The 11,367-nt window shown below is 36.7% G+C and overlaps 2 protein-coding genes and 1 pseudogene across 2 annotated transcripts; 2 read left to right on the top strand and 1 right to left on the bottom strand.

The window, feature by feature from the left end:
• Nucleotides 1–567: 567 nt before the first annotated feature.
• LOC114544331 (decapping and exoribonuclease protein-like) lies at nucleotides 568–2,160 on the top strand. Its single transcript, XM_028563000.1, has 2 exons — nucleotides 568–931; nucleotides 1,231–2,160. Exons 1-2 carry the CDS (start codon nucleotides 616–618, stop codon nucleotides 2,028–2,030), a joined length of 1,116 nt encoding a protein of 371 aa, XP_028418801.1. The 5' UTR covers nucleotides 568–615; the 3' UTR covers nucleotides 2,031–2,160.
• LOC114544330 lies at nucleotides 2,149–3,513 on the bottom strand (annotated as a pseudogene).
• Nucleotides 3,514–3,751: 238 nt separating this feature from the next.
• On the top strand, nucleotides 3,752–7,949 carry LOC114544332. Its single transcript, XM_028563001.1, has 8 exons — nucleotides 3,752–4,168; nucleotides 5,027–5,215; nucleotides 5,558–5,702; nucleotides 6,081–6,188; nucleotides 6,289–6,323; nucleotides 6,490–6,982; nucleotides 7,404–7,545; nucleotides 7,670–7,949. Exons 1-8 carry the CDS (start codon nucleotides 3,851–3,853, stop codon nucleotides 7,947–7,949), a joined length of 1,710 nt encoding a protein of 569 aa, XP_028418802.1. The 5' UTR covers nucleotides 3,752–3,850.
• The last annotated feature ends 3,418 nt before the right edge of the window (nucleotides 7,950–11,367 follow it).

Genomic DNA, 11,367 nt, shown 5'->3' with positions numbered 1-11,367 from the left:
TGTTTCTTGATATCGCATCTTTAAATCCTGCCTTGTTTGCGATGCCGATGACGACCGTCGTATCTCCACAACGAAGAATATCGTTTTCTGGCATATAAGAGCTGTATTGTGTACTACAGGATGAATAATTTGAGTGCTCGGCATTAGATCCTCCACAACTGGTCGGCAGCATATTATAGCTTACACAAAGTTCTCTGTAATCGTGACACCATGGTCGTATTTAGTGTTTTTGAAAATGTTTTGAAAACATTTTTTATTAAAATGTTTTGTTTATTTTGTTTTAGTATACGCCGTTTTCCTGCGGACTCGACCATGGTCGAATAAGCTGTTTTCCGGCGCACTCGACTATGATCGAGTAAGCCATTTTTCGGCACATTGAACCATGGCCGAACGCCGCTTTCCGGCGGACTCGACCGCGGTCGAATAAGCCGTTTTCCGACCGACTCGACCATGGTCGATATAAAACGCGCTTGTTTTTGGGTTAAAATTTTGCTCCGACAATTTTGGGTATTTTGATGGTAGATAGCGTTCCAGCTGTTTTGAGTTCAACGGTCCGAACACGACAAGTCTTTTTGGCAGGGGGGAGTGAGAACTCTAAAGTCTAAACGAAACAAAATGTCTGCCGAAAACAGGCTTTTGTCAAAGTTTAGTGTTCTTCCTGTGGACAAATTCGAGGGAGAATGTCCTTATTTCCGACAACCGAAGCAAGTGGGTTGCTTCTCTTTAGACGAGCAACGAAGATTTCTGGACAACGACAGTCGGCTAAGGTATTACAACCCACCAGAATTTGTGAACTTTGATCTAGGAGTGGGATATGAGGATTTTATACGCAGAGACGAAGATAAGAAAGATAGACTGGATGACATGTTAACGTGGGTTAAAAAGCACCCTGAGAAGTTTGCATTGAGTGGAAATACCTCGAAAAACGACGGCAGGTATAAAAGACTTGCTATATTAAAATTATTAAAGTGACAAAAGTTGATGAAAATTGTAAAGGCAGTCTCGTATAATTGTATCAGTTTTCGTCAACTTTAGTCTTTAGACTGGGGGTATAGACCTTTCTTATAATGACGTCAAACGCGGAAAGTCTGATGTTACACGAAATTTGACTGGCTCCTCAAAACTATCGGGCCAATCAAACTTTGTGTAACATCACAGAGTTTCAGCGTTTGAGGTCATTATGAAAAAGATCTATTCTGTTAATACCATGTTACGTAACCCATAAGTTAGTATACTCTCACTTCTCAATTAGTCTGCATACAGATTTTATCACATGGAGAGGACACATGACCAAGCTCCTGTGTACCCCTTATGAGAGAAAGGAACCATGGCAAATGGCTCTGGCCTTGCACAAAGGCACAATTTATATGAGCGAAGTTGAAACGAACGAAGCACGCCATCGTAGGCTGGACCAATCGGAACGTCAGGACAAAATGTGTTACTGGGGTTACAAGTTTGAGGATTACGTCACTTGTTCCAGGGAGCCATCAAAACCGAAGGAATTTAGCTCGCCCATAAACAACATTGAAGCATTCTGTTCGGTTGTGAGATCACGGTTGGATAAACACTCTTTGGTCTTTGGAGCCGAGGTTGACTGTTGTGTCAAAACTAATTCTAAAGGTGGGATGCCACCATCTAATTATATTGAATTGAAAACAAGCAGGATTGTTGAGAACGACCGGATGCAGTGGTCATTTGAACGATACAAGCTTTTGAAATGGTGGGCACAGTCTTTTTTAGCCGGCATTCCTAAAATCGTTTGCGGATTTCGTGATGACGATGGCTTTGTTAAGCAGCTCAAGACATTCAATACGCTAGACATTCCAGGATCGGTTGCGGAAAGTCAGAACATGTGGGCAGGTAGCGTGTGTTTGAATTTTTGTAATCGGATGTTGGAATGGGTGAAAGGTGCCGTAAAAGATGAGAATGTTGTGTACATGTTACATTGGAGAGAACCATTCACGCACATAGAACTGGAGTTGTCAAAGAAACAAGATGACATCTTTCTACGGGACTGGTATCTCTCATGAAGAATCTACCCTCATGTATATATATTTGAGACCAGAATTTTTTAAGGTTACGAATTTTAAGATATTTATAATGAATATAATGATAGTGACAGTGTTTTGTGTCAATAAATTATTCTTAATATAATTGGGAAATTAGATTACACCTGTAAATATTTGTCATTCAAAATGTAAACATATTTAATCATTCTGTATTCATGTACACTCTTAAATTTTGTTCCCATCGTTTGTCTTTCTCTTGTTTTTGAATAAGATTTCTCTTCCAGGTTCTTCGGGGGGCTCTCAACCCTGTGCTTGCCCCCGCATCCTTTTTCCCTTTCACAGCGCTCGTATCTCTTGCTGAGAAATGAGTGATCTGTTTTTTGCTTTTCTTTGTTTTTGCTGCCTAAGCCCTGGCGATCTTGCTTCAAAATTGTTTTCACAGGAAACTTACGGCCAGCTCCTTCCGGGCCAAGACCTTAAATGAATGTTGGAAACAACAACAAAACAGTAAGTGTTAATTTCTGCTAAATTTAAGATGAAAAAGGGGGAAAATGTCCTCTTACGCACAGCTAGTGGACTGATTAAAGTATTAAGACTAATATTTTCAACCTTGTTCTTTATCCCATCCCTTCTGTTTCATCAATTTGAATCCAATGTTAGTTTCAGGAATGTGATAGAGTGTTCGTTCTGACTTGTATTGGCAGTTAAACAAATGAGCTGTTGATGTATTGTGCTCATTCTTCGAGCCAAAGAAAGTGGTTGCACAAATGTCACAGGTATGTTCAGTGGAAGTTGTGAGTTCAGCATTATCTGACTTTTGTTTTCGTCTGGATTTTCTAAGGCGGTCAAACAACCTACGAACACCAGAATGCTTTGCAATGTCCCGAGCAGTTTCACCCTTGCTGTTTTGCAATTTGACATCAGCACCTTCTTTAAGGAGTAGCTTGATGCAAGTTCTATGACCGCTTCTTGCCGAACACATCAAAGCCGTCCAACCAAATTGATCCTTGGCATTTATATCAACTTTTTTGTCCCGAATGATTTCTTGTAATCCACTAAGGTCTCCCTCTTGTGCCATTCTAAGAAATGAATTCACTTGTCTAATGGTACATCTATCAGTCAAATTCCATTTTGTTTTATTGTTTTCAGAAGGCGTATTTACATCCGTTGTTTTCCTTTTAAAACGTTTTTCCACTTCAATATCTGCCTTATTTACTCTCTTAGCATTTCTCACACAAGTTTCGTTTTTTTCCATAAGCAAACTTTCGTAAAATTCCTTGGCTTCAACCCCAGATAAACCTCCGTTATCATTCAATGAGGTATCGCTCTTCTTCACCGCACTAAAGGTCTCCAAATTCGACGAAGCCCGCTGAAATTTTACCGAAGGATACATCAATCCTCCCTTTTTGCGTTTCATTACGATAAGTCGTGTTTGGTAGCCGAGAAACCCTTCAAAATCAAACTTTTCGATATGTTTACAAAAATTCCACTCCTGAAGAAAAGGCCATTTTGTTATCGGAGGAGAGAAGTTGTGAATTCCTTTTGACCGAAGATTGAGATTTCCTTGATTTTCTTCATCAAAAAAGTTAGAATATTGGAGATTGTTTTGCGATATTCTCTTTTTTAAGGAAAATGATAAGATTTCCTGTTGCTTCGTAGACAGGTCGTTCACGTTCGTAATGGTGCTTCCTGTGATGGTGCTAAAAATCAATTCTTTGAAAAGAGGTCGAACGTGGCAGTTATTGAGGCGTCACAATTTGTGTTCATAACCACAGAAATAACCACGACTCATTCTCATACCCAGAGCCCTTCTTAGTTACGCGCCGTCTGTCTAAAGCAATATGGCGGACAATGCCAGTTCAAGGGTGAATATTGACAACATTAAAGTAAAGGTTTTGGGAGAAAAGAAAGGGAGATACGATTTGGATAGTTTGCCAAGGCTAAAATACAAAAAAAGAGATAAACCCAAGTATAAGAGAAGAACGAAAGCAAAAGTCGTTTTAAATTTATACAGTGAACTGAGTGAAGTAAACGAACCCAGCGATTTAGATGTTGAGACTACTGAAAAGGAAGCTATTGTAGCAGGTTGTGATCAAAATATTGACAAAATCGTCCGTGACCACCAAAATACCTATGCTGATGTTACCGACACGCTTGAGGTATTAATTACAACGAGTACTTCACAAACACGTAGTATTTACATGTACAAATGTTCAGCAAACTCCAGGGCAGGCTATATTATCGATCACAAATCAAATAATCAATCCCACATTGCAGAGTTGGCCAACGCCGCACCCGAGATTTTTGATGAGGAAAATTTTAGTGCACTTAGGGTGTGCTTGATAGCAATTTTGATACTTTAATCAGCCTAAAAAACTCTTATTTCCATTGCATTTAACATTTTCAAAGTGTCTATATTACTGCCAGTCGGTCAGTAGTTTTGTGCTTCAAAATTTTTTCACTATTTGATTCATTTTTACGAATGCTTTTAGCGACGGTTGGTTCTCGTGGCGTAGTGGTCATTGTGCTTGCTTCGCATGCGTATGGTCTGGGTTTGAACCCTGTTCAGATATTTTTATTAAGAAAATTTTCAAACTATTTTTTCTGAGTGAATTTCTCATTCTAAACTTAGGTTAGCTTTAGGGTTAGATTTATGGTTAGGGTTAAAATTTGGGATTGGTTTGGGGCTTGTTTTATACAAAAAAGTTCAATATTATAGACTGCCGGTCACTTAGTTTCTTCAAAACATTGTCCAGCTGCCGGTCATATAGACACTTCGTAACATGTTCCCCCTCACTTTACCAGACTGCAAGTTTTATTTTCTTGCAGGAAATTTTAGGGTTATGTTTTGCAACTACGCAGAAATTATAGGAGAACGTACTGAATAAATGAAAAATTATTACATATTGGTACCCAATGTTGGGGAAATACAGTATATTTACCATGTTATTGAAAATTTTTTTAATGCATGTGGTTCTTTATTCTTTCATAAGGATATTTATTAAATATTTTTATAGGATATCACTTCAAGTGATTTATTACACTACTCTCAACCCATGGATACTTCACAAGCAGTTGTTTGTCAAATAAGTCACCAGGATACTTATGTTGTTGAAGTATGTAGATCAAATGCTTTACTACCTGTCAATACAATGCTAACTGCTTTTGTACTTCAAGACTATGATGAGTTATTAAGACAGTTAAAGGTACTGTATTATATTATATAATAATATATATAATATATAAGCAATTGTTGTACAATTGGTTCTTTAGTTAAATGCCTAAAACAGATAAGAAAACATCTCAACATTTTGACCTAAGGGCCTTCGTGTAGGAACTAGTGTGGAAAAGCTGTCATCAATCTATAACATAAACTTGATGTATGATTAAGGTGATTTCCTTACAGTAATATCGTGAAAAGAGGTGCCAGACAAAAGATGTTTGCATGCATTTTTTTAGCCTGTGTGCTCTTTCTGGAAAAAATGGGGTAAAATGGGCAAATCTTCTATAGCATGATTGTGACGTTAATTATATTTCTCTATTTCTAGAGTAAAGATTTTCTTTTAATTCGGAGAAGTTTGCACCATTTCATCAATGGAACTGTGAATTGGGTGTATCAATGTTCATGTAATCCTGCCAGGAGTAAAATAATAAACTCACTTCACATCAGTATTAAAGAACATTACAATCAACGTAAGTGCTTATTTGGTCTGACGTGATTGAAAGTGACCTGAAATTGACTCTAAATACCCTTACAACTTAGTGCCACTTATTAGTATGTAGTTATGAAGTTGTTTGGGTGAAGTGAAAGTTTGATCTCAGGTTTGAACTTCAAACACATCTATTAAATGTTTCATTGGCATGGATTAGTGAAATATAATTTACTTTTTGAAGAGCTCACTTGTTGAACGAATATGAGCAAATAGTTCAGATCCAGGGAATAAAATTATGACAAACCATTATAAACTCTTAACTTTTATCCTATTCAAATATACTCTCATTAAAACATTAATTATTAGCATATACTTTAGGAACTATTAACCATTTTTTTCTTAATTTACTAAATGATAGAACTATTGGCTGACAATCCAGCATGTGTACATTGCTTGGTGACTGAGCGTATTTTAGACAGCCTTGAATGTTTTAATGGCAGTCTTCCATTTCCTATTGATCCAGAAGGTACAGTATATATATAAATATATATATAAAATTATGTTTAAATGTGGCATTGTTAAAGCTAATTCTAGCATATCTATTTTTTAACATTAACTCTGTTTAGAAAGTGACCCTTCATCAATGGACCATGACTATCTTGTGAGTATGGCTTAAATTTCATGCAAATTTACTTATTAAGGCTTTCATTGTTGAGAATTATTGATACAGCTTTGCTAGCATTTTAAATTGGCCTTAACTGGTCACATAATTTTGCTGTTTTGCTAGGTGTCCTTTGTCTATAAATGCTTTTTATTTCGTTCGTCAGGAACATTACCAGTCTTACAACGTTTTCCATTTGCCGTCAGTTGAAGTAGTTTGCGTATATGCTGAGCGTGATTACGGGTTTGTTGGCATAGATCATAAGGGTTTCAAGTGCTCCACATGCAATTATGATACACATGCTTGTAGTCACATCAAATTTCTGGAAGAAAAACTCAGTCAGGATGATGTTGATTTGCCTGACATTGTGTATGAAATGTATCACCAAGCAAAAAAGCAGCGGAAAGTTAATTGGAAACCTTATTGCCTATCCGATAAATCCATACAGTTCCAGCCACCAGTACACCTTCAACAGATATTTGGTAGTTCGTTTTACCAATCCCTACCACAGGAAAATGGAACATTGCATGTTGTCCCACGTAGTAGCGGAGTATGTGAAAGTTGCGGTTCCTACTGGAGTTTGCAAAACCCTGTCGAAGAAAATTGGATAGAGAAACTTCTTCTCCTTTATACAATGAATAAAGTTTATCCGTGCACCAGTATGTATGCTCCCACCCTACTTCACTTTTGTTTGCATACACTGTACATGTATGTTTGTATGTTTGTATGTTTGTATGTTTATTGTATTCAAATCATTTCCGAAGAGAGTGTTTTACGCAAACTTAAGTAGCCAACATGCAACGGCTCTTTTGTTGGTGTAAATTTTATTTTTTAAAATCTTTGGCTTAAATTTCATGCAAATCTACTTATCAAGGCTTTCAGGGTTGATAAATTATTGATACAGTTACTGTATGCTACACAATTAATCAGCTATTATTCAAAGGCTTTGAGACGTTGGGGGGGGGGGGCATTTGCCCCAATTCTCCTGCTTTCCCTTGTGTTCGCCGCTGGTGTTTGAAAAGCTATACTATGCATGGGTTTTCAATGTATTTGCCATACCGGCGTTTCTCTTTGTTTCAGTATTTTATTCAAGATGTTCAAATGATGATTGTGAGAACAAATTGATGGTTGGTGGTGAAGAAATTGGAGTCATCAACATGAAAAATTATTTGATTGCCCACGAAGTTCTTAGAGACTATATGTATCACTTCTTGTATGCAAGGTTTGCCGACATACTATACAGTAACGATGCTGTTCAATGTTCCTCTTATCTAAATGAAATGACTGCATTTTGTTAACGTGATCAAATAAATCCGTTGTGTTTCATTTTTTTGCTACTGCTTTAGTTGTAGTTTGTACGCCTATTTTGAAGTGTGGACCTCTCGGATGCAGGATGCTGATCCATCTCTTTGTGAATACCCATCATATAACCAACTACGTTATGCTTGGTATTCATATCTGAAGTTGTTGGACATTGATTACTCCGATGGGAGTTGTTGCCCAGTGTGTGGTCCTACGCCTGAAACAGTTGTGTGTGATGCCACCACAGTTTCGTTTCGACGTAAGATGGTACTACAAGAGAACATTGTCAACCCAACTGCCGAAAACATACACGAAGGAAGATAAGTATTTTATCTTTCACTTACACGTAGATAAAGGTAAATTTTAAAAAGAAAAAATGAGAATGGTTTCAAAAAATACAGTTCACTGTAGGAAATAACTTTAAAATCTACGATAAAACGTGGGACGAAACGTTTAAGTTCTTTTTTATAATTTAATGTGGTAGAATTGTCTACAGTGCTCGTGCTTTAAATAATTTACCGAAACTGACATCTACGATTTATATTTGCACATTTTAATACCTCGACGAGCTACTCTTGCGTGTATGTCTTAAAACGTTTACGCGCAGTTTTGTTATATCGTGATTCCTATTTCATACGGTCATCCTTTATTTCTGTGTAGAAAATAGAACAATACTGTATGAAGTAGCATAAAAATTTTTATTTATTCATACAATTTTTTTTACCTTCTATACTAGTTACAGAAGCCGTGTAATGATACCGACCAAAGCGTGCCGAATGCTTCTTCATCAGTTTATTTCTAGAGGCCAATTATCGACGACTGAAATGGAGAGCCTTCGTGAAATGTTACTTACCGCCTGTCCGTCTATTATTCCGTTTTTGGATTGGTTGACACGTGCTTATGACGATGTCAGTGAATCTCCACGTTCAGTTAAGATTCTTGTTAAGGCATTTGCCGCGAGTTCATCTGTATGTGGTTTTGTTCATCCATCTGAGACACTTCACACATTGTTGAACGAGATCGTTGGAGGACTCATTATCTCGCAGCATCCAAGCAAATTAGAATTACTGCAAGAAGAGTGCCCGTTGCTGTTCAATGCCTTTTCAGATATTGAGGAATCAACCTTCCCTAGAAGTTGGTACCCTATTTTAACGGATCTGATTAAGAAATCCTCGGAGCCATTTTCCACTGCGTCTTCATCATCACCACCACCTGTTTCTTCGGAACAACCATCAGGGCATCCACAAGAAATCGCATTCTTCCCTAATCTTCCAATTATTCGATCCAGAGGAGTGTATGCAGCAGATAAATACAGGAGAAGAGAGGATATCTGCACCAAGAATCATCCATCACATTCTTTGTTTTTACCTGGACTTTTCACCATTTTCTGTCCACATGGTAAATCATATAATTTTGTATTGCGTATTTTAACATTAAAACAACTTACTACTGTAGTAAGTGTGTATATAGTTGTGTAGATACATTTACGTACAATTTATCCTCTTTTTTATTATTTCAGGAATAAACTATGGATTTGAAGTCATGCAAACCCGAGAATCTCCAAATGTTCCTTTCACGATATTTCGTACTCGTTTCCAGAATGGTTAGTCTTATCCAAATTAGTGATCCAAAAATCCGGGTTATAACAGAAAGTAATATGAGGAAGCAATCACGACAACACCCTGACAAATAGGTCTTTAATTTTTAGCACCCAAAGTTATTGTGTACGACAACGCCTGCAATCTACACAGCTATTGCCTCAACAGGGACCCAGATTACTTCAAAAAAACAAAGTTTTTGGTCGATCGTTTTCACTGGAAGAATCATCGCGGTAAAATATTTTCAATTTATACGGTGTTTTCACATGGGTAGGCATTACTGAACACAAGTATAATTTTAAATATTTATTACGTCGCAGGTTGCTCTGAAGGATACAATATTGGTTCTTACCCTCAGTATGCAATGCTGAACAGTGAAGTGAATGAACAGGCGAACGCAACCTTAAAGCGTCTTCGAAATCAGCTGTCTTACATGACGCAGGATAACTTTGTCAGTCATTGCAAATTTCATTTCTGGTTTAGAAACAACAAAGCTATCCAACGCCTAATGTCAACCACGTAGTACGTATATTACGTGTCATTGAAACATCAACACTATCAATGATGATATATTGAAAGTTTTTCTCTGATAACTTTCATTTGTCTGAGGTTTTAAATGGTTAAGAAATGGTAGCATGGTTGCCGTGTACAGGTTCAATTCCTGTATGCCATTAACCTAAAGTAAGCATACAGTACATTCCACCATGCATAGGTTATCACTAAGCAGGTTATGACAAATCATGTAAAAATTTTCTCAATATTAAGCTTAACGAAAGGTCCCAATTATTGATGTCTATAACCTTATAATTCCATGCCTGGTTATCATGTCAAAAATTTTGTCAACATAACCACGTTTCTTCTTTTTACAAAAGTTTAAGTCAGAAATATCATACACCTGCAAAGGCTGCGATGGTTGATGTCTATAATCTTATATAACCATGCCGTGGTTATCATGTCAAAAATTTTGTCAACATAACCACGTTTCTTCTTTTTACAAAAGTTTAAGTCAGAAATATCATACACCTGCAAAGGCTGCGATGGTTGATGTCTATAATCTTATATAACCATGCCGTGGTTATCATGTCAAAAATTTTGTCAACATAACCACGTTTCTTCTTTTTACAAAAGTTTAAGTCAGAAATATCATACACCTGCAAAGGCTGCGATGGTTGATGTCTATAATCTTATATAACCATGCCTTGGTTATCATGTCAAAAATTTTGTCAACATAACCACGTTTCTTCTTTTTACAAAAGTTTAAGTCAGAAATATCATACACCTGCAAAGGATGCGATGGTTGATGTCTATAATCTTATATAACCATGCCTTGGTTATCATGTCAAAAATTTTGTCAACATAACCACGTTTCTTCTTTTTACAAAAGTTTAAGTCAGAAATATCATACACCTGCAAAGGCTGCGATGGTTGATGTCTATAATCTTATATAACCATGCCGTGGTTATCATGTCAAAAATTTTGTCAACATAACCACGTTTCTTCTTTTTACAAAAGTTTAAGTCAGAAATATCATACACCTGCAAAGGCTGCGATGGTTGATGTCTATAATCTTATATGACCATGCCGTGGTTATCATGTCAAAAATTTTGTCAACATAACCACGTTTCTTTCTTTTACAAAAGTTTAAGTCAGAAATATCATACACCTGCAAAGGCTGCGATGGTTGATGTCTATAATCTTATTAACCATGCCGTGGTTATCATGTCAAAAATTTTGTCAACATAACCACGTTATACATAGACATCAACCATCGCAGCCTTTGCAGGTGTATGATATTTCTGACTTAAACTTTTGTAAAAGAAGAAACGTGGTTATGTTGACAAAATTTTTGACATGATAACCACGGCATGGTTATATAAGATTATAGACATCAACCATCGCAGCCTTTGCAGGTGTATGATATTTCTGACTTAAACTTTTGTAAAAAGAAGAAACGTGGTTATGTTGACAAAATTTTTGACATGATAACCACGGCATGGTCATATAAGATTATAGACATCAACCATCGCAGCCTTTGCAGGTGTATGATATTTCTGACTTAAACTTTTGTAAAAAGAAGAAACGTGGTTATGTTGACAAAATTTTTGACATGATAACCAAGGCATGGTTATATAAGATTATAGACA

This window comes from Dendronephthya gigantea, unplaced genomic scaffold (genome assembly GCF_004324835.1).
Source record: "Dendronephthya gigantea isolate DGI-Jeju-01 unplaced genomic scaffold, DenGig_1.0 000731F, whole genome shotgun sequence".
NCBI classification, from domain to species: Eukaryota; Metazoa; Cnidaria; class Anthozoa; order Malacalcyonacea; family Nephtheidae; genus Dendronephthya; species Dendronephthya gigantea.
This window is presented reverse-complemented; position numbering and strand designations above follow the sequence as displayed.